The following is a 23091-nucleotide window of genomic DNA, read 5'->3' as shown; positions in this document are numbered from 1 at the left end:
CCACACTCACCTTGTTTTGTGTGTCCCTGATGAGGGTTTGGGGAGCATCAGTGCCAAATGAGGGGGTAATGAAAAGACCTGCTGTGCCCTGGGGAGAAGGGAGATGGATGGGGACGAGATGTCTAGTCCTCAGCTTGGGCGCGGATATCATTCATCATCTGTAATAGAGCACCCCGCCTCTGCTCGTGCCTGCTTCCCAACACACCTGTTCTAGGTGAAAGAAAAAAGAATGGAAAGTCTCATTCCCTATTGCCCTTCTCTTCCCAGAAAGTTCTGGGCCCTGGGGCTGCAACATCTGACTTTTTCTAGAGTAATTGGAGTGGACACATTTCAGGAAGTCCACAGGAGGCTGAAGGTATGATTCCAGAGGTAGCTCAGAGGAGTGGTCCAGCCTGGCCCCCTGGGGTCTCCAGGATGCCAGGGATGTTGGGCTGAGAGCCCAAAGCTTTAAGGCTGCTTCTCCACCATACTAAAGTAGCCAATCAAGAAGCCCAAAGTGATACTTCTGTCCATTAGCTGCATGGTTGAGATTTTCACTGAATCGTGGCATGCTTCCATGGCAGATCAGCATTGCTGGCCCGCAGGACACCTCCTTTTATTCTTCCTTCTCTTTGTGCATTTGACTTTTCAGCACTTTGCTCGGTTCCTTCCTACAGCTTGCTCTGAAGAAGACAGCTGCCTCCCAGACAGCTTATGATAAGCAAGAATGAAAATCCTCAAGGGCAAGCCCTCCTTTCTAGCTTTCTCCAACAACCCTAGACCCTTAGGAGTGCTCCATGCGCCAGAAATGGAACTCTCTGGCTGTCACACTCCTAGGCCCCATCTCCCACACCTAGATCCAGGCCTTGGGGTGATACACTATCCTGTTCTCGGGCCAGAGAACACAGAAGCCCTTGGTGGCCCCTGTTGGCAGGTGGGGGATAACAGACTCTTCTCTGCTTTGTTTTCTAGACGCCTAGAACAGAACTCCATCAAATCCATCCCTGCAGGAGCCTTCACGCAGTACAAGAAACTGAAGCGCATGTGAGTTCCCCTGGGAGAAGTGAGCCCCATGGTCTTCGGGGTCAGGGGAGGATTTGTGGTGCATGGTAGGCAACCTGCCCAGTTGACCACACATTCACTCCTCTGGTCAGTTTCAGACCCAGTGTACTCTGTTAAGTTTGGGAGTTTCTGAAGTATAATGGGCAGAAGAGCCTCACCAACCAGAGCACAGTAAAAGTATCTGTGTGAGAGGAGACAGTGGCTGTCCCCCCCACACACACACACAAAAAAAACCCCTCATACTGTCATTTTTAATGCTCGTGGCCTTGGTGATATGGGCCTAGAGTCAGAGTTTCAACAGAGGCATGATAGTGGCCCCTCATCTTTCTCTGCTTCCACCTCCAACATCCCTCCTACTGTGCATGCATTCTTGAGAGAAATACTTGGTGAATGTCCACCGCATGTCAGGATCTGAAATCCGTGTGCTGGATTTCAGTGAGAGAACACAGAAAATAAATGCGTAGACATCAGAAATTAATCAGCATGAGACGTTAAAAAGGTAGGGGGGAAAAAGACCCAGAATGATGGTGGGTGGTGTTCCCAGTAGGTTTTCCTGGAATGACTCTGCTGGTGACTTGAAGGAAGGGAGAGAGGAAAGGTGAAGTCTTGGGGGGACTGTCCTAGGCCACAATTAGAGCAGGGGAAAGATAGGGGAGTCATGATGGTGGTTTGTGGACAGGAGCCAGTGAGGGGAAGGGAGTAGGGATTGTGTTGGAAGGGCAAGTCAGGGCTGCATCACAAGAGCCCTTTAGACCATAGTGGAGACTTTCTATTCTTTCGAAGAGGAATAAAACACTAGGAGAGTATGGTCAACACATGGTCCCATGACTTCACTTGATCAGCGTCCTTTAACTTGGCTTCAACATTCCCATGACCATGGTAGCCCATATCAATCCTCCTCCACATCAGTCATCACCCACTGACAGCAGCACGGCTGAACCATCCTTTCCTCAGCATCTGTAACAGCATCATCACATCATTGCCTTCATCCATGCCATGGGACAATGTCATCCTCCTTCCCCATCACTAATGACCTTGAGCACTGCTCTGAGTCACTTGGCACTAGACTGTGTGAGAAGAGGTGGACAGGATTTAAAAACAACTCAACTGTGGCATCCATAGGCACTAAGATTCTGGAAGGAGACCTTTCTCCTTTCCAGGTTGGGAAATTATTCTGTCTAACCCAGTAATCAAGATACTGGTTTTACTCCACTCACTTTTTTCTGCCCTCCCCCCTCCACCTGTGCCCTGCAGAGGAGAGAGGGGCAGGTAGAAGTATGGAGTACTTCCTGTGAATTCCCTCCATGCCAGCTGATTACTTGCTTCCCTTGGGCATGACAGCCTCTATTAATGAGCTGTGCTGATTCCTTTTATGCTAAAAATAAACATCCCTGAGAAGGGGCATTAGTGAGCTTATCCTCAGATCCAAGAAGCCAACTTCCCATCTCCCTGGAAATCCAAAGAAAACAAGGTTTTCTCCAGCAGCCATTCCTGAAGGGGAACTGACATAGGAGCCAGCCTGAAGCATGGACTCCGTCCCTCCCCTGGCAGCACTCCTGCTGGAGGAGCTATATAAATATGGGCCTTAATATTTAAAACCTCAGGTCATTAATCTCCTTGTGCCCCCTGCTTCCCAGCCCGCTCTCCATGCCCCCCCCATTCATTTTTAAAGCCTAGCTTGATTATGCAGCCAGATAGTAATTTCCATGACAAATGACAAGTTCAGTCACTGCCCACACCTCTATCTCTTGCCTGATTTAAGTTACTGCTCGAATTTTTTGTGGAGTCCAGGTCATTAGAGTGTGGCTGTGCTCCTTTCCCCATTCATTCATAATGCCTTCCCAATCAAAACCTGCAAGTGACTTTAATTTTTGATCACTTCTGATGCCACCTGTATTTATTATGATGCCCTCCCCTCTCACCTTCACCACTCAAGGGGATGGCAGCAGGGAAAAGAGTCCACTTAAAAATTTTTTGACCAATAGAACTTCAGAAATCCAGGCCGAAACAAATAATGCCATGGAAAAAGTAGGATACCAAGTGAAGATAGACACACCTCCCTAGTGAGAGTGGACATACCTCCCAGGTGTGAACAGCCAGTTAATCTACAATATGTAATAGAGAATTATTTGCCCCTCAGCTATGACTGAACCACATCCCGATCTTCCCTCTCTTAGAAAATAAAATAAAATTACCCATGAATGAATGACTCTGTCCCCATTCTTATGGTCACCCCAGGTAAAAACTAGTGTCAGAGTCGAGAAGTCTTTTGTAGGATGAGTAGAAAGCACTGGAGATCACTCGCCTGGTTTTGTGGAGCTGGTTTCCTGACAGCCCTAACCCCTGGGGCCATACTTGTTTGCTTAGGCAGAATGCTTTAAGAGTTCTTTTTAACCAGGCATGGTGGCTCACACCTGTAATCTCAGTGATCAGGAAGATGAGGCAGGAGGATCTGGAGTTTGAGGCCAGCCTGGAATACATAATGAGACCCTGTCTCAACCTCCATGAAAGTAGAGTTCTTAATTGCATTCCCTCGTGTACAACCGTCTAGCACAGGCTCCAGGACTTCCCAGCAGCTCACACTTGTATTACCTGCTCGATCCTTGAATTTGCCTCCTCTGTCCAGAAAAGTCATCCAGTTTATAAGTCCCAGGGGCCCGAGGTGGATCTGAGGCTGGCCAGATTCTAAGACACTGCAGGCACCAGTATCACCTGGGGCCCCCTGCTTGGAAGTCTCCTGGAGGTTTATTAAGCATGCAGGCTCCCAGCCCAATCACCCCAGCCTACCAAGCCAGTCTCCATTGGTGCATTTTAATTACACCCTAGTGAGGTCAGGGAGCCAATACCCAAGATGACTGCAGCAGGCAGGGTAAGTTCTAGGCCCACCTCACTGTGGGCTGGGCAGGGTTAAGAGTGAAGTTAGTGGGCAGCTGAAGCCTCCTGAGGTCTGTCCACTTCCTCTCTTGTGCCATGGTATTCTACACCCATCATAGTGAACTTGAACTGAGAGCCAGAAAACTAGTGAGGCCCCCCTCTGTACTGATGACTGTCAAGTCACCTGTGGCTCCAGGTCCCTGGCCTCTTGAGACTGCTGCTTCCTTCCTGCAGAATGAAGAACTAAGACAAAGTATACCACACAGTGTCATTTATACATGGCATCTTAGCAAGTCCAACCTGTAGAAGTAGAGAGAATGGTGGGCACAAGGTCTATGGTAGAGGTAGGGGGAGGAAGACTGAGAAAGATCTTGGTCAAAGGATACAAAGTTTCAGCCAGGCAAGAGGAAAAAGTCCAAGAGATACATTGTAGTCATGATGACAACAGTTAATAAAAATGTATCATACACTTGAAAATCCCAGTAGATTTTAAATGTTCTCACCACAAGAACATAAGTATACGAGGTGATTCATGCTAAATAGCTTAATTTAGCCAATTCCAAAATGAATACATATTTCAATAGATTGTGTTATGTACCATAAATATAAATAACTTTAAAATCGGGGCGGGGAGGGGCTAAGTGACCCACCAGGGTTAATTCCCAGCTAAACTACCATTTCTCCAGCTCCTACCTCCACGAAAATCAGAAGACATCTCACGTCAGCTGTAGCTACAAGGAAAGTTAGGACAAAATGTGAACAGAAAACCAATTTGCCCGCACAGAGCTAAAGTTGAGGGCTTCCCCACTGGCCACGGGACTTCCTTTTGCAGGTTAGGGGTCTGAGCATCCTGAAGAGAAATCCCATGATTGGGGAAAAGGAGCTAAAATGGGCCCTGTCCCTCATTTGGACGACCCTCCGGGCCTACCTGCAATGCCCTGCTAGGCAGCCATGCCAGGAGCCAGCAAGATTAGGATAATCCAGGGTATTTGTTGTTAAGACCCTTCTACAAAAATGCAGCACTGAAGAAAAGCCCAGAATAAGCTGCTGAGTTTGCAAGCGATCTTGCCAGCTAAGGGGATAAACCAGACAGCTGCAAGGCAGAGGCTGTAACCTGTAAAGTGTCTTTCAACTTCCAGGCTTTGGAAAGAGGGGAGGGAAGGGAGTGAGGTCTGGCAAAGGTTGCTGCGTGGCCTTTCCCAGGCTGTTAGAGAAAGGCGGGACTGGGCTCAAGCTGCTTCCGCTATGGGCAAATAAGAAGCTTTGGAGGCCAGGTGCCTGGCCTCGCTGGAGGCCATCCCTTACGAGTCTGCTCAGATGGGCTTTCTTCTCAATATCCACTTGTCTTCTCCTTGTTGACCTGCTAAGACCTCATCTCTCCCTCTCCTGCACAGAGCTAGGACCCATTGATTTATTTTGTTAAAGGAAAAGAACTGCAAAGGTTTGTTGTCACAGGAAATTGGAGCATCTCTCCTTCCAGTGACAGGAGCCCAGCGGCCACCCTGAGCTAATGACTCCAGAGGGAATGAAGCCCCCTCTGGGAAGGGCCATTAGTGAGGACTGATGGTCCAGTTCCCAAGGGACACTCCAGTGCGTAGCTTGTGGGCCTCTGAGAAGGAGCCGGACGCGTGGGTCCTGTACACCTCGAGACCAGGGTAGCCCTTGTGGCCCAGTGTGCAGAGGACCCGCTCACATTATCCAAAGCCCTGGACATCGTCCCCTCCCTGGGCTTGCTCCCAGTGAGGAGCACTGGCAGCCAGTAATAAACCCATGTCTCAAAGGTGTCCCTTGCGAATCCCATGATTTGTCTACATCACACAGCCTCGAGGACATGTCGAGCTAGACAGAGGCTTGAGTCCCTGCTCAGAAACTCCTTTTGGGTCACTGGGAGGTCAAGTGACTCAGGTCTTTCTGGGGATAAATAATCCTCTGCCAAGGTACAAGGCAAGAAAGTAATGTTTTCTGTGTTGGAGTGAGGCGGGTTCCTGCTTTACCTGTGCCATTATGTGTTTGATAAGAAGACCTAAGACAAAGCCCTTGGGTGTAGTTTTACACCTACAAGAGGACAGCTGCATGTGTATAGCCTTCTGTCTGAGTTGAGATGCCATGGTGAGTGTTCATTAAAAACCAAGACAAATGATACAAGGTGGGCTGAGCACCATGGCTCACTCCTGTAATCCCAGCTACTCGATAAGCAGAGATCAATCGGGAGGATAATGGTTCAAAGCCAGCCCAGGCAAAAAGTTAGCAAGACCCCATGTCAACAACAACCTAGTTTTTGGTGTCACAAAACTGTAACCCTAGCAACGCAGGACACATATGTGGAAGGCTCATAGGGCCCAGGCAAAAAAGCAAGACCCTAGCTGAAAAATAACCAAAAACAAAAAAGGGTGGGGGTATGGCTCAAGTGGTAAAGCACCTGCCCACCAAGTGCAAGGCCATTGAGTTCTGACCCCAGTACCACAGAAAAGTTTATTTAAATTAATAGAAAGGTACCAGTCTTTTCCAAAAGGCAGTAGGACGAACGCTGTATAATGCACGGTCTCGTGCTGTGGGTAAATAAGTCCCTTGATTGACTAACTAATCCCTGCTGCTTTGATGTCTGAGCTGAGGGGTGCACACTCAGGGGTGACCATTATCACACCTGCAAGCCGTGTTCTCATTCTTCCTTCCCCCTTGATGTTTTCAGAGACATCAGCAAGAATCAGATATCGGACATAGCTCCTGACGCCTTCCAGGGTCTGAAATCACTCACCTCGCTGTAAGTGGGGCCAGAATTGGGGGCGGGGGGAATATGTCCATATTTTTCAGGAGGTGTTTATCAAGACATTATATTTCCTTACACACTCATGGCAACCTGGTAAAAGAAACGAATATTTCTTCAGGGGGAATTGATCTCGGGGAATATTTCTACAACTCAAATGCATTATTTTTATTGATTAAGTGCCTGGAAGCTTTTCTAGTTATTGGCGTCTCATTCTAACACATCTTCGACCCTAACCGTGCTCTCCCTCCCACCAGCTCCCTGCACAGTGTGTCCCCAGGGAGACAGGAGGACAGAGAATGGCACTATCTGTTGCTGAGGCCTGTTTCTGCCCCCCCACCCCCATGCTGCTTTGTCCAGGGAGGTGACCGTTTTCTTTGCTGATGTTTAGTCTTTTTCTCTGAACTAGCCTCTAAGCCATTGTTCTGAGAAGATACCTAACCTGGCCTGTTGCCGGCCTGTCTTTGAGTTTGAAACACTTAGACAACCCATTTGGGGTCAGGGGGCGGAGGCAAATTCTCACCCACCAGGGGCTATGAGGCTCATGGGGTAAGGTTTGCCCTCATTGACACAGTGGCCCATTGTGTGACACAGGGAAGTCACTTCTGTGCCTTTAACCTTCTGTGCTTGTTATCTCAGTCACCCCTCCCTACCTAATGCATCCAGTGATAACCATGTTTACAGTGATAATAATAATTAGCAGCATTTATTGAGCATTTACTGTGTACCAGGTACTGTTCTAGGAGTCCTTACAGCAGCCTACCCTATACACTGCCATCTCTCTTTGACAGGTAAAGAAACTGAGTCATGCCAGGCCCTGGTGGCTCACGCCTATAATCCCAGCTACTTGGGAGGCTGAGATAGAGAGGATCGCAGTTTGAAGCCAGCCTGGGCAAATAGCTCACAAGACCCTAACTCCAAAACAACCAGAGCAAAAGGGACTGGCAGTGTGGCTCAAGCAGTAGAGCACCTGGTTTGCAAGCACAAAGCCCTAAGTTCAAACCCCAGTCCCCAAAAAGAAAAAGAATAGAAATCGAGTAATCTAAGCTCTTGACTGTTTTGTTCCTGCTATAACCCTGGCACCTCCTATGTACCTGGAACATAGTTATTTAAGAAAACAAAAGTCATGTTGAATAAATAAATGGGACATCTCAGTCACAAGAGGAAAAGGCAGGATATGAACCCAAGCTGTCTTGCTCCAGAACCTGAGTTCTTGACCTCTGCACTTTGTCCCTCTTATCATAACGTGGGAAGTCTGACGTAAGATACAGCATGATTTCATGACAGATATTATTTATCTCATCGGGTGACCTCTTCCCCTTCCCTGCCCTCAGACAGCAGAGAGACTGTTGAGAGATGAGGTGTCTATGCCTGCCTCTCTGTGCCACCTGTGTGCCTAATCTATGAGTGGGTCGGTAACAAGGCCCACCTCCCCTCAGCCCCATCCATCGGGCAGGGGAAGTCTCTGGTTCAGCTGTTGCCTGCTGCCTGCAGAGTAAATTAGTTTCATTTATTGAGTAGAACATCTGGCTGGGATATCAAAGACATGTTAGTGTCTGCATGTTGTGCCGAAGATCACAGAGAAGGGACAGAGGAGCCACCTGCCACCAGGATCCTTACCCACCCCAACCCTCCTAGTCCCCTTATCTGCATTCTCTCAGTCAGGATTTGAGAGCAGTCTAGGAACAGTCTTGCAGGAAAAGAAGCTCAAACTCTGCTTGGCAACCATGAAAGTGGCATGCCTCTAACCAATCTGGAAGCACAAGTTGCGCACTGTTCAAGTTTGCGCACTGTTCACCTCAGTTTAGGAGATGCCTAAGGTCATGCCATGAACTGTAAACACAAGACCCCTGGCCCATGGGAGTTGACAGTTGAACATAAACATACCCAATCCCAGCTCAGTAGTGGCCAAGGGAAGGCTGGGGAGTCTTCACCCCATTCCTCATTCATTTAACAGATATTTATGCTGGACACTGTTCTGTCCTCAACTCTAGGAACCCAGCCACCAACACCACCCTATCATGGTGCCACACTCATGGAGCCTACATTCAAGAGAGCTGGTGGAAGAAGGGCATAAAAATATCACATGACAGAAAGGTCATTGCTATGAAGAAATAAAATAGGGTAACTGGTGGGGAAAAGTATTACATGAAACACTTAAGAGAAATGTCCCAATGGACAGATATTGGCATCACACCTGAAAAGTAGGAAGAAGGTGGTCAAGGCAAGATCAGGGATGGGGAGCTAGAGCAATCCACACACAGATGCCCCTGAGGTGGATGCACAGGCAGGTGACTGACCCACTAGACTTGAAAATGAACCACTCTGCAGCATGATGTCATGGGCAGGGTGAGAGGCCCCTGGCCAGATCCCACCATCCCAGCCCTACAACCCCAGCGGCTTCTGTGACACTAAGTTCTAACATCCACCAAGATGAGCAGACAGTGACATGACTACATTTGGCACAGTGAGCAGAGGGACATTAGTATGAATTACAGATGTGAGCCTGAGCCATCATGCTGACTTCTATTTAGTCATTAATTTGTTGAAACATTAATGAAACACACCCCGCAGGCTGATGGCGGCATTCACTCTTCACTCCCGGTGGCATCTGGAAACAGGGGATTTGGTTTATCGCTTCCTTTTAGCATTCCCTCATCCTAATATTTTGCCTCCTCCAATGGGTATCACAGCCTGGATTTGCCAACTGAGTGGGAATTGAATATTGCATTCATTCCATACCCTCGAAATCCCCAAGATGGGATTTTAACAACAGAAGCAAACAAACCAAGCCCTTTTAGCTCTGTTCTTTGGTCAGAGAGGAGGCTGGACCCCAGAGACAGCAAAGTCTGCCAAGGAGAGAAACAGAGAGGCTAGGAGGGTCTCCAGGCACTGAGGATGAGCAAGGTCCAGGCCCAGAAGCCCACTGGGCACCAGGCTGGAGAGGTAAACCTGGCAGATTTCTTTCCAAAGACAAAGCCCATGACTAGGAGCTGAGGGAAACCGTGGACCTGAAAGAGAAAGGCAAGAGGCTTCTAAGGTCCTCTGAAAGAATAGAAAGGGCGGGGGGGAGCTACTTAGCTTTCCCCATGAGCCAGGCATTGACTCAGCAGCCCTAGCCATCTGGAAGGGCCCAGACGCCCAAAGCTCTGTCCAGGTGGATGATTAAAGGACTGAGCCCAGGAATTCCTATGATGCAATAGGATATTAAAAGGAAATGTCCCAGAGGCCGGCTCGGCCTGATCGATACCCATCGAAGGCACAGGCCGGCCTCCTACACCACATATTTATTGCCGTGGTGTGAGTCATGTTCACAGCTCGGGAGGCACCACAAACGGCTGCTGCTTCCTCTTGGGGATGACATATTGGACTGGGCTTCCCAGGAGTGAAACAGATGGAGCCCATCTCTCCTTGCCTCCAGGACAGCCTGCCTCACCAGCCCCTGCCTCCATCGCACCAAGGGGAAGGAGGTGGCCTGAGATCCTGCACTCACAACTGGCGAAGGGGATGACCTCCCCTAAGAACCAGTTGTGGTGGCCTCCCATGGTAGTGACTGGTGTCATTGGCTCTCTTCCAGGGTGCTGTATGGGAACAGGATCACTGAGATTGCCAAAGGACTGTTTGACGGGCTGGTGTCTCTACAGCTGCTGTGAGTCCGAACCTTGTCACTATTTGCATCTGTGGGGCGGTGTGTGGGCTCTCAGCTGAAAACGCTGATCTGGACAGTTCTTTATGCATGCCATCGTCTCCACAGTCTTTTTCCTACGGGTAGAGAGCCAAGGAGTTGGCAGAGGGAAGCCTGGGTTACTGTGCACAGCCTGGCCTATGCCAGAAAGAGTTGAATCTACAAGGGGAAGTATAGGGTACAGGTGTACTAAGAATTTTGGGAACTAAAACATTCATAAGCCCAGGTCTAGTAGGAAAGCTACTGCTAGACATTTGACCTTGAAGAAAGGTGGGGGTGGGACCAGAGAATTAGAGAAAAGCACAATTAGTTACCCGTGTGACTCTATCTGGGTAAGATTTGGCTGAGGGGGGGAAGTGTTTATTTAATTTAAAGGAAGATTTGTTGCCCCAAATTCTAACCTCTGGAATTATTTATTTGCATTTATTTCATTCTGGTCATTTGTGCTTAAATGTTTGAAGAAGATAGTTGAACTCTAATGTGGAGAAGGAAGGAAAGGAATTTAGCTGACACTATATTTTAAGATTGTATGAGTGAGTCATGGTGGTGCATAGCTGTAATCCCAGCTACTGGGGAGGCAGAGATTGAGAGAACCAAAGTTTCAGGTCAGCCAAGACAAAAAGTTAGTGGGACCACCATCTCAACAAACAATGGGTTTGATGGTGCAAGTCTATAATCCCAGATACATAGGAGACATTGGTAGGAGGATTGAGGTTCAAGGTCAGCCCTGGGCAAAAAATAAGAGACCCTAGCTGAAAGATAACTAAAGCCAAGAAAAGCTGGAGGTGTGGCTCAAGTGGTAAAGTGCCTGCCCAGCAAGTGTACTGAGTTCAAACCCTAGTACCACAAAAAACAAAAATATCTTAAGATGAGAAAGAGTCATATCTGATTTGTGATATTAGCTGTGGGACCAGTACATACACACATAGACATGCACACGTACACACATACACACGTCTGCTCTGTGCCCTTCACAATCCCGCGACTTAGGAACCAATCTTGCTATCCTATGAGCAGTGGAGAAAAACAGCTCTCAGAGAGGTAAATATCTTGACCTCCATCACACAGCAAGATAGATGCGAACACTGGAATCAAGTCTAAATGGCCGTGTGGCTCAGAGCCCCCAGGACTCTGGATAGCACGTGATAATGTCTGCACTTCTGCGTGCAGATAGGCGCGGGTATGTTAGTGTGCAAACATGACTTTCTTTTTAAAATAACCTCCAAATCACAGGCAATGAAGAAGAAGTCCACGGCCTCCCTGCCTCCGTTGTGCAGGTAAGAGGAACCACCATCTAAGTTCACAGGCCAAGTGGTCTAGCTGGACCTCTAGATAAGTGTGAAGCACAGCAGCAAAGAGGTGGTGGTTGACACCCAAGGACTCTTCTAGAAAGAAGTAAAGTTTTCCTCCAGCCTTTCCCAGCTCCCTAATCTCCCAGGTCTTTTAAGACCCTGACAGATTCTCCTGGGACAGGACAGCACAGAACTGTGAGTCAGGTTGGAATAAGACGCCCAGCAGGTTCCTGGGCGGCCAATCCATCATAGCAATGATCAGGCAAACCTCAAAACCAGAGACAAAGATCTCTGCATCTCTCCTTCTCTGTCGCCACGTCTGTCTCATTCTGCGTGCATCTGTGTGGACACTTCGTGTTCTAAGGTCCCAGCCTCAGTGGGCCTTTAAGCTATTTTTTGGAATGACTGCCAGCCTCTGCAGGGAGCTGGGTGTTTCACAGATGGTGTTCTGTGCACAGAGCAAAGAAACTGTAGGTCATGGCCGCTGCTGCAGGGCTGGTAACTGCAGCTATCAGTCCCCACAGGAAGATAGTGAGGGCATCTGTCTGTTGGTAGATTGGGGGGGCTGTGTCCCTCCAGGCTGGTGTGGGTGTCCTCTTGTAATCTGTAAGTCTGTGTGTGGAAGGAAAATGCCCTGGCACACAGTAAGGGGGCTAGACTGTGTGTCAAAGTGCCTAGCACAATGACTGGCATGTATCAAAGCTCCTAGGATGGCACATTTACAGAAAGGAAACATGTCCTGGCTCTAAGCTGATAATAGACAGGGTGTTAACTGAGCAGCAGGACTTTGCCTGGCTGAGAAGGCAGCTGCATTTTGAGCAGATGGAATTGACCTGCTGGGCTCTCTCTGCGGGGACCAGGCGTTGACACAACTCAGGCAGGCTGGCTTTCCTAAAAGCCAGCACCCAGACCTGGGGGAGCCAGCACTGGGTTTGAACCTGCTGTTGAGCAGTTGGAAAGTAGGTCCCTGGTTAGAGCTAATTCAGTGTTCAGCCAGAGGTAGACAGGATTTCTGCATTAGGCTGGAAACGCTCTGATAGGAAGGCTCTGATTAGAATACTGGGGCGTTTCCTGTCCTCTGACTCAAGTGCTTTCTGTGAGGTTTGTCTTTTTCCTTCTCTCGCCATCTCTCAAATGCTTGGTCCTTCGCAATGCAGAGCCGTGTCTGCCATGTGACATGGTCCTGAATATCTTCTTTCTCGTACTCGTGAGGCTCACAGTGACAAAGTATGTGGCAGTTGCTTGTCCTGTCCTTCCCCTGTTTCTGTGCAGCTTTCAGCCATTGCTCCAAACAAAACCAGTCCAGTACGTGCCTAGCAGCCCCCTAGTGGGTTTCCTGGTGTGTTCCTTTGGCCAGATGGCTAACAATGGAGGAGAATACCCTGGGGGCGCTCAACAAACAAGCATCAGTGATCCCAGGACAGCCCCTAACCCTGATACCCAATACCCTGTCCCCTGGAGCTTCACAACCACTATCTCCTTTGCTTAGTTCCAAGATCTTAGAGTTCAAGGGAACCTCCAGGCTCCAAGCACAGCCTCTCACCTGGTGCAGAAGTCCCCACCCCTATGCCTTCTCTGACAAAGCCTCCTGTCACTCATTTGCTGATGGCTTCTGTGATGAACCCTCACCACAGAGTTAGGAGTTAGAAAGCTCTTGCTTATACTAAAACTCAGTCCTGGCTCCTGGGAAACTCATAGAAGCCAGTGTTGAGTGCCTTCCAATGTTTGAAAGAAACTAGCGTATCTCCCCATAATTACTCCTGGACAGCTTCAGCTCCTGCAGCCACTCATCATACAAATGCACACTCACTGTTGATTGTTATTGTTTTTGAGGGATGCCCAAGAATGTGTGAGCTTCCCTTGTAAGACAAGCCACTCAGAAGCACATTGATGCCCATTTGGACAATGGGAAGTGTGAAATATGGTGGTGCCTGAGAAGCCATGGTTAGAACAGAGTGTATCACTGGACACGTGCATTCCCTCCTCATCCCTGCCCACTCAGGCTAGTAGGCTCCTAGGACATCAGTGAGGAAGATGGTCATGTGTGGGCAGCCAGCCAGAGTTTCCCTTAGACCCTTTGCCTCATAGCTCAGAGGCCCATCCTTCCCCAAAGCAGGCAAAGTGGCCAGTGTGTCACCAGGACTGTCACTTCCTGCACTGATGGACAGCCACAGGTGCACTGTGAGGGCCTCCCCTGGGAACAAAGCTCTCACTGACTGTGTGGCAGGCATAGGAAAGTCACTGGGGGGCCAGGCTGCCAGTTGAGATGGAAGCCTTTAAGCTGTTCCAGGAGATTTTAAACCAAACCAGATTATTTTAGGGCTGGTATAAGTTAAGACAGCCCAAACACCTGTTGTCCAATTTTCTTGGAGAGCAGACAAAACCATTTGAGGCTCTTGGAGTTTGCCAGGCACCATATCAATTACAGAGCAGTGAACCAAACTTCCCTCCGTGTGGCACACTTTCCAATGCCAGCCGTTTCACACAAGCTACTTACCACCACTGCTGACCACCATGGCTCACGATGATGGGATTACCTCATCCACTCCCAGCAATCTCACGGGCATCCTCTCAACTTTATAACAATGTTAAGCAGAAGGTATTGTCAAGAGGACCATTTCAGAGATGGGGAAACTGAGGGTTAAGTAACTTGGCCATGCCACTCAACATATAAGCGATAAGACTGGAACCTAGACAGTCTAACTCCAGAGTCTATGCCCTTGACCACACACATCCTTCCAGAGACTTCTTCAGGCCCAGTCACGGGCAGATCTGCAGAGTCAGTTTTGTGATATGCAGAACAAGAATTCCTCACTGGCTAAGTCAAGGTGAAGATGCTGTCAACTGACCACTCCCCAGTATTGGTCATGGGCTGCTGCCTCCAGGCAACCTTCCCTGGTTCATGACCAACACCCCACAAATTCATGTCCTGAGCTCCACAAGAGGCAGTGGGGGGCCCTTGCTGTCAGACACTTGGCTAGGTAGGGGGATAAAGACCCTCATCATAGCAGAAAGACCCATGGCCTCGAAAGAGGCTTTCTCTCTCTTGTGACTGCGTCATTTCCTAAAGAAAGCCCTGGGGAGTCCTAAATTCTGGAATGTTCCATGCTTGAGTGAACAGTTCACCCCTCTTAAAGGACTGATTCATCACCAGGTAGCAATCAGATAGGAAGTGGAAACCCCAGTAGCTGCTGTGAAGGGAAAGAGCAGCAAAGCCACAACAGGCCAAGCCACTAGATGTCCCAATACCCAGGTGACAGCGTGCCCTCTCTGATCCCTCTCATCTCAGCTGATTCTCTTAGGAAAACCCCTGTGCAGACTCTGTTCCTGGACTGCCTGTGTCTCTGGGGTAAAAGGAGGTTTTGGTTTCAGACAGGCCATCCAATGGCAGTGCTATACACACTGTCCTATTTCCATTAGGAATCACCATTAGGAATCACCATGACAACAGTGCAGCCATTATCAAGAGAGAAGGGACGAGTCACCTCTGCCCTTTTGGGACTTGGAGGTCTCTGCTGTCACCTCCTGTGAGAGTTTAGCACGAAGTGACCCAGAGCCCCCTTCCACCCTGCTCAAGGGCCAGATTTCCTCAGTGTTGTGGCACGAGGAATCATCAGGTTCTTCATCACATCTGGCCTCAGTAGACTGCTGAGGGTCAAAATAAATTCCCCATATTAGGCAAGAGAGTGGTCCTTATTACACTTAATAGGTAAAGGATGTTAGGATGGCAAAAGGTTAATTCTAGAGAAAGAAAAAGGAAGGACGTCATATTAATGAGGGAGAGGTAGCTGGAGACCCTGCGGCTTAGCCAGGGTCCAGAATTGCTCCTTTAATTGGTACCCTCGTCAATAGCTATCCTATGTGGAATGGCGGTAAATACCTCCAGAGATGCAGAGTACTTTTTTCCCAATAACAAAGAGCCTGTGTAATCTATTCGCTAAAAATTATTCTCCCACTGGAGAGGCCAGAGAAAAGGTCATGCCAGAGGCTGTTGGCACCATCTTTCTCCTCCTGTGTGTCTGCATCTGGTGTTTATGAAACAGAAACTGACCTCCAGCCTTGTTCCGGGGAAAGGAGGTCCACAGAGCTCCCTTCTAGGTGGAGGTGTGGGCCCCTCCCTCTCTGCCTCAGCACTTTTCTTGGAAGAGCTTGTCCCCCTTCTCCTGGAAAGGCCACCACAATTTCTTGGCACTGGTTTTCTGAGAAGGCCTTGCACCCCAGAGTCTGGATGTGCTCCTGACATCTCCGGCAAACACTGTATAAAGAAGAGTGACAGAACCAGTGTCTTCCACAGACCCACGGCAGGTGTAGGACATAAACACCACCCAGAATGAAGCTCTTGCCCACTGGATCAATGTGCGGATCACGTTGGAACCTAGATACGGTGATTCTGATGCAATTGATCATCAAACCTTACTGAGATGTTTTCCAAGCTCCACAGCACAGGCCTGTGAACTTCAGGGAGTCTTGGAGAAGGATGGCATAGGAGCGAGGGCAGTGGCCGGGAGCAGGGCCTCAGTGCTCCTCTCTTCTGTTTTCTTTGCAGAGAGACTGGGTGTGATGGGCCCTTTCACAACCTGCATGGACTCAAGTCCTTCCCAAGATCCATCCACCATGCATGCTGAGCCTCTTCTGGCTGATCCAGTCTGGCATCCTTGCAGGATAGGAGTCCTAAGAATCCATCCTAGTCTAGACTTGGGGCATCTCCTTCCCCCTTCAGGCTCTGCTTTCTGATTCTTTGTGGCTTGTGTCATGCCTGGCTTTTGCAGAAGGTGTGATGGCTTCTGGAGCGGATTGTGTCTCAGCAGACTTGTGATGCTGGGTAGTCACTAGGCTGAGTGTTGATACCTCATGACACATGTGGAAGCTGACAGTGCTCAGAGAAGAGCTACCAGGCACATGCATTTGGAAGGTGATGTGTGTGTCTGCCGACCCTCCAATGGGCTGTTCTCCACTGCCCCAGACGGCATGGCTGTTCTTGTTTTGTGTTGCTATAAAGTCATCCATAAGTCGATGGGAGTGCCTGCATCTGCCCCTCCCATTGTTCCTTAGAGAGAGGAGTCTGGGATCAGGGTTTGGCTAAGATAGCGTGGATATTAACCTAACACTTAGACTCTGCTTTGTTACTGGAGCTCTCTGAGTCCCCCAAGTATGATCTGTGACGTGGAAGTAGCATTTACTGCATAGGGCTGGGTTTTTTGGGGGGTTAGGGGGCTTCAGGATCTAATGTTAGTAATTTGTACAGTACCTGGCCACACAAGTGCTTAGCCTGTCAAGTCCTGTGGCCCTGCTCTTTACCTGGTGCAGTCATCTCAGCCACTCCCTTTCTTTAAATGATCTCAGAGTCCTTTGTGAGATTGGGCTGGGAGAAAATAGCCCCAAAAGACAGTTGGCTTGGCTCTGGAGAAACATTCATGAACACAACATTCCCCCACCCACCTGACCAGCAGAGAAGGCTGATGCCTCATGGGGGTCTGGAGTTTTCAGTCTGGAAAGCAGGCAGCGTCTGGAATGAGCCTGCTGGAACACCTCAGCATGGGTGAAGGATGCCATACATTGTCTCCTGGCCTTCCCAGAGTGCAGTGCAGATTCAAAGTGATGGGAGCCTGGTGTAACGGGAGCATGGGCATGCCAGATCCCACGTTGGCATGCAGTCAGTGATCCCAGAGGTGAAGCCCTGCTCCATGCACACGCAAAGTAAAGAACCTGCCACCATGTGCCTATGACCATTCTGAGCCAGGCTTCCTTCCTTTCAGTCAGCTGGGCTTCTGGTGCCTCCAGACATCCAGAGTTAATAAGGGTCTTCCAGACCCAAGTCCACCTGAAGCACACCAGGTACATCCCAAGGCCAGCAGAACCAACCACGCCCTAGAGGCAGGGAGTGTGAAATATATATTGATTTCCACTCATGGATGAAAGGTGATCTTTGAAATCAAACAAGAAAGAGCCTCCTTTACGGCCAGGTGACCTGGATCAAGTCTGTCACATGCTGACCCTCAGTTCCCACAGAGCACTTTGGAAAACACTTGGTTCAGGCTGCACACATGGAATTGGGCTCTAGAGGGGACTCTGAACTGTCATCATCATTTTACATCCCTCCCCTCCTCAAAGGGAAGTGAGCCAGGAGAGGTGAAGCATCGTAGAGGCTGTTACTCCACACACAGAGTTTGCCCAACTCAATGCAGGATCCCTGTGTCCAGGACTTTGGGCATCTGTAATCTAAAAAGCCAAAATGCTCCAAAATCTGAACCTTTTTCATGGCCGACAAAGGCACCCCAGCTGGGAAATTCCACACCTGAAATGTGACAGGTCACAGTGAAAACAGCAGCATGCTAAAAATATCATATAAAGCTGTCGTCAGACCTTCTGTATACTTGGACGTGAGTCATAAATGAATTCATGTTTAGACTTGGGTCCCATCCCTAAGGTCTCTCATCACGCATATGCAAATATTCCACAGTATGGTGGGTTTTGAATTCCCCTCATCTCCAGCCCACGTACAAGAGAGCTCAGAGCTCCCTTCACGGAAGGCAGACTGAGTTGAAAAGCTGCCGTTCTTCTTGATAAAAGAGAGAGGGCAGGGGGCAGGCTGCTAGTCGTGCTGATGCCAGGGTTTGGTGCCACTGTCCTCAGCTTCCAATTCTCCATAAGCAGCTTAATTTTTATCTCTCCTGCCACCTCCATGCGGTGCCTTAGGGAGTCGAGCAGGCTGGGAGAGGACGAGTGACTGGGACACCGTGCCCTGTTCTGTCTTCTTTGGCTCCCTGCTTCCTGAGCACGGCACCTTGAACTTTTTGCTCAGTCACTCTGCCAGCCTGGGTTGTTTTGATGCCGTGCATTTTTGAAATCACATCCCATGCTGAGAAACCTAGGAGCAACAGGACACAAAGGAGCCCCTGGATGAGCAGAAAAGTCTAGATGGGCCTGATGGGTAAGGAATACCACCAGGATGGTATCCAAGGCAAGTCAACGTTGTTACTTTCTATCCCTGAGGACATCTTCTTCCCCCAATGTCTAGTGTTTGCCAGGACCAGGAACCGCAGTTGGGTTCGTGAATCTGTACTGAGGTCTCAGACCTGCGTGCCTTCTCAGGAACAGAAGGGAAAATAAACTGGTGAGGGCACACAGTAGAGAGTGGTGAGGACTGTGGAAAACAGAGAGAATATGTCCTCTGTAGAGGGTCAACCATTCCACAGCTGCCTCTAGTGGAATGGTTGTAAGCTGGAGCTTCTGAAAATTTTGTTCAAGAGGAAATAGAAATCTGGTTGTGTGTGTGTGTGTGTGTGTGTGTGTGTGTGCGTGTGCATGAATCTCCCAACTTCTTTTAAAGCACAGGAAGGCAGATGAGCAGACTTGTGTGGGCTTTGTTGCAATGCAGGACAAGGATGAGGACAGCGTCAACCGGGAGGTCAGCTGACCTGGTCTCTTTACTATGAGTTCAACATGTCCTGGCCAGATGATGCACAGAAAGCCTTGAATGTCAAGGTTGGCAACAAATTTGCCACCTACTTCTTCAAAACAAAAAAAAAACGCTGTGTGTGAAGTTGGCATTCCTGACCTGGTTGCTTGGCTGTGTTGGGTCTTCCCCCTTGTCTCCATTTCTCTGCTCCCAGCATCCTCCTTCTAATGAAGGTCCTTGAGGAATGACCTTGACTCAATTTAATGCATAAGGCACTGAAAATTCTTTGGGGAATGCCACAAAGGGGATGGACAGATGAACAGGTAGATAAGAGTTGTAAGGAAGAAGCCACACCCTCCAGAGTGTGCAAAGTAATAACTCCCTGCAGGATACCCCTGGGAAACAGGTGTGACCTTGGACAGGTGCAGCTGGCGCTCAGCCTCAGTTTCCTCACCTGTAACATGGGAGGTGGCTCTGCCCATCTGTGCAGGTGGCTGTGAGAATCACAGGATGTGAGGAAAGCGCTTTGGAAGACAGAGCATTCTAGCAATGTGAGCTTTTCTCCACTTCGAGGCAGGAGGACATCTGTGTGGCCTCTGGGGACCTTGCCCATTATTGGCCAGATTAAGCAGGCAGTTCTTCTTCCACTTGTCACTGCAGCAGCTGCCTGCTTGCATGCGGGTACACAGGGGACCACCAGGGAGGACAGGCCTGCAGCAAGGAGGGGACATGAGTGATGAGGCACCCAGAAGGGGCCCTACCACTGCCAGCTCTAGTCCCCCGGGACTCTGGTGTCGAGACTCCTGCAGCAGGCCAGCCTGTTACAAATCTCATGGGCTAATCCCCACCAGGGAAGCTCCAAGCCAGTCTTGAAAATCAAAATTTTAAAAATTCAACATTTTTGCACCCTCCCCCTTTCATTGAGAAACAAGGATACAGTTTCTTAGACTAGGATCATAAAAGAAATTCTTAGCACTCAATGTTGCTTGACTTGCTGGCTCTATTCCAGAAAACTCTCCCACGGCCCTGGTGGCATCTGCTGGACCACTGTTTCAGCCAAAAGGCAGTTTCCTGTGACCCTTTGTGGAGGAGGCAGGGAAGGTTCTTTCTTAATCACTAAGCACACAGCAGAAGGGGATGCTGGTGGATGAGAAAGTGGATCCTTTGGGAATCAGTGCTACCTTTGAGCAGGGAGACCCCCAAATTTGTCTTAATGGAGAATGAGCACTAAGAATGAAGGGAGAAGTCACACAGGTGGCATTTGTTCGTCATGGACTGGAAGTCTAGTGCAGGAGATCAATGATAAACAAGAAAGCAAGTGTCCTCCAGTGACAATGTGTAGTGAGTGACAGGAAGGACGTCAAAGAGACTGTGAAAAGCAGGCAGTGGTGCTTGGGTCCTGCTAAGGTGAGGTGGCCAGGGCAGGCCTGTTGAGGCCAAGAGTCAGGGGAGGAAAAGCTGGACTTGCTGAGGTGAAGAGGTGGTTCCAAGGACCCAACAGATGTGCATGGTGTGCTTCTGATAGAACTGGAGGGAAATGGGAATGAGGTGTTACAAGGTTAGGATGAGGATGGGGAAAGGCAGAGGTCAAATTTCAAAGTGCTCCCTCCATCCTCTGTGTGTGTGCACATGTGTGTGAGAGACAGAACCCATGTGTGTGTGTACATGCTACACAGGGATGGAGGGTGACCTGTGACCTTTAACACATTTCTACTTAGATAAACCATCCAAAGAACTGTCACGAATTCTGAGTCAAAATTGTCCTCTGTCAATCAACCAAAGCTTTGAAACAATGGTGGCAAGTGATTTTTTTCTCCTCCTTTGGATTCCCAGAAGCTTTGAATTCTAAAGGAGAAAGTGAAACACGGGGCTGTCATTCCAGCCCTTCTCTGAGGCTGTGGGTGCGAGGTGAGGATGCAATCGTGTTGTGAGGCAGAGTCACTGGGTGTGGGTTAAGCAAGTGCCTGAGTCTGTTCCGAGTCTGGAGGCCACAGAACACAGTCCCTCTCCTCCTCTGGGCTGCAGCAGGAGCTCAAGGCTGCAAGGATGATTGGTGGCAGCTTGGCAGCCTGTCCCCTGCAGGTGCAGCTGCTGCTGCACTGGCAGATACCAGGCTTGGAGCATCATGGCCTTCTCTTCTGCTTGCAGTCTTCTCAATGCTAACAAGGTCAGCTGCTTGCGGGTGAACACCTTCCAGGACCTGCAGAATCTCCACCTGCTGTCCCTGTATGACAACAAGCTGCAGACCATCAGCAAAGGACTCTTTGCTCCTCTGCAGTCCATTCAGACACTGTGAGTAGGCTGCCCTAGCAGCCAGAGCTCCCAAACGCCCAGCACCCCAGATGCAGGCAAACTGAGCACAGGCAGGGGTCTTCTAGTGCTTGCAGTGAGATACACAAAAAGCACTTACCTGTGCTGAGCACTGGCTCCACATCACACTGAGTACTTGTCCTATTGTAAAACCTTTAGGCCAAACTCTTGGGGGCAGGTGCTACTGTTACACCCAAGTTACAAGTGAAGAATCCAGGGGATAGGGAAGTTAAGTAACTTACCCAACGTTCTATAGCTAGCAAGCAACAGGATTTGGGCTGAGCGTGGAGGCACTCACCTATCATCTCAGGTACTTGGGAGGCAGAGAGAGGAGGATCATGGTCCAAGGCCAGCCCTGGGCAAAAACAAGAGACTCTATCTGAAAAAATAACTAAAACAAAAAAGGGTTGAGGGTGTGGCTCAAGTGGTAGAGCAACTGCCTAGCAAGCACAAGGCCCTGAGTTCAAACCTCAGTACCACCACCAAAAGAAAAAAAAAAAAGCAGGATTTGAATGCAGGCAGAGGAGCCCCTGAGCTGGATTCCTGCCCACTGCAGACACTGATCCGAGCAGGCTCCAACTCTGTCCAACACTCCCTGTACCCTGTTAACCCATGCCTCTGATGCAGAGAGAGGATGCAGGGGAAGGATGGGGAAGTGTTTCCTCAATCCCAGGCACTGCAGATGTGCATAAATATTGCAGGTAAATAAATAACATCGGTACAGATCGCAGCCCGTGCTCTTAACGGCTGCAACTCCGCCCCAGCTCTGCAGTGAACCTGAATGCCCTGCGGACCCTGACGTCATCTGGCACATATGGCTCCATAGCCAGAAACAGGAGCCGACAGAAAGTCAGAGCAGTGGCTCTGGATTGAACAGCCACCACGGGCCAAGCTCCGTGCTTAGTGCTCTGCATGGTTTTCCTACCGAGCAGGGAAGCAAGGCTCACAGTGCTCTCCTGATGGTAAAGAAAATAGTGGCAGTACCCAAATGGAAGGGCCACCATATGCCATCACTGTGCCAGCTGCTTTATGTGCCTGGTGCTCGGAGCTTAGAGAAGTAAAATGCATTCTATCCTAAGCATAAACTCTTTGCTCACGGCTTGCTTCACCCATCAGAATTGGCATGAGTGAACACAGCCACCATCAGTGGTGAGTACTTGCCCAAGTGGGGACAGCTGGAGGCTGATTCCTTAATGCATCTGTGCTTGTCTTTGTCAGACCCCTCTGGGAGTCCTTTCTGAAAGTAGCACCCCCCCCCCAGGCCTTCTAGGGTAATGGGTGAAGAAGGAGACCTTGCACGGGATTTCCAGGGCCCCACACAGGCAGGGTGGTGGTGGAGTCAAACATTATGGTCACTCCTAACAGCCTCTTCCCTTTTGCAGCCACTTAGCCCAAAATCCGTTCGTGTGCGACTGCCACTTGAAGTGGCTGGCTGACTACCTCCAGGACAATCCCATCGAGACGAGCGGGGCCCGCTGCAGCAGCCCACGCCGGCTAGCCAACAAGCGCATCAGCCAAACCAGAAGCAAAAAGTTCCGCTGCTCAGGTAATCAGGTTACAGGCTGGGCCCTGCTTGTGACTCTGAAGGCAGCAGTCCCAGAGGCCGATAATCGGATCCTGAGGACAACCAGTGCTGTCATGGCTCCTGGGGAGTATCTTTGCAAATTAAATTGGGGAAATTCAGTTAGCCCTGCAGAAAAGCAATTACCTTATGGATTTAAAATAA

The 23091-nt window shown here is 49.4% G+C and overlaps 1 protein-coding gene across 1 annotated transcript in view; it reads left to right on the top strand.

Moving 5' to 3' along the window:
- Slit3 (slit guidance ligand 3) overlaps positions 1-23091 on the top strand; it is a 557919-nt gene that overhangs the window by 449772 nt on the left and 85056 nt on the right. Inside the window, exons 10-14 of the mRNA XM_074057753.1 lie at positions 952-1023; positions 6605-6676; positions 10257-10328; positions 21204-21347; positions 22748-22911. Of these exons, the coding sequence (XP_073913854.1) occupies positions 952-1023; positions 6605-6676; positions 10257-10328; positions 21204-21347; positions 22748-22911 (524 nt within the window). The remainder of the gene's footprint in view (positions 1-951; positions 1024-6604; positions 6677-10256; positions 10329-21203; positions 21348-22747; positions 22912-23091) is intronic.

This window comes from Castor canadensis, chromosome 16 (genome assembly GCF_047511655.1).
Source record: "Castor canadensis chromosome 16, mCasCan1.hap1v2, whole genome shotgun sequence".
Taxonomy (NCBI): Eukaryota; Metazoa; Chordata; class Mammalia; order Rodentia; family Castoridae; genus Castor; species Castor canadensis.
Note: the sequence above shows the minus strand (reverse complement) of the source record. Positions and strands in the feature narration are given on the sequence as shown.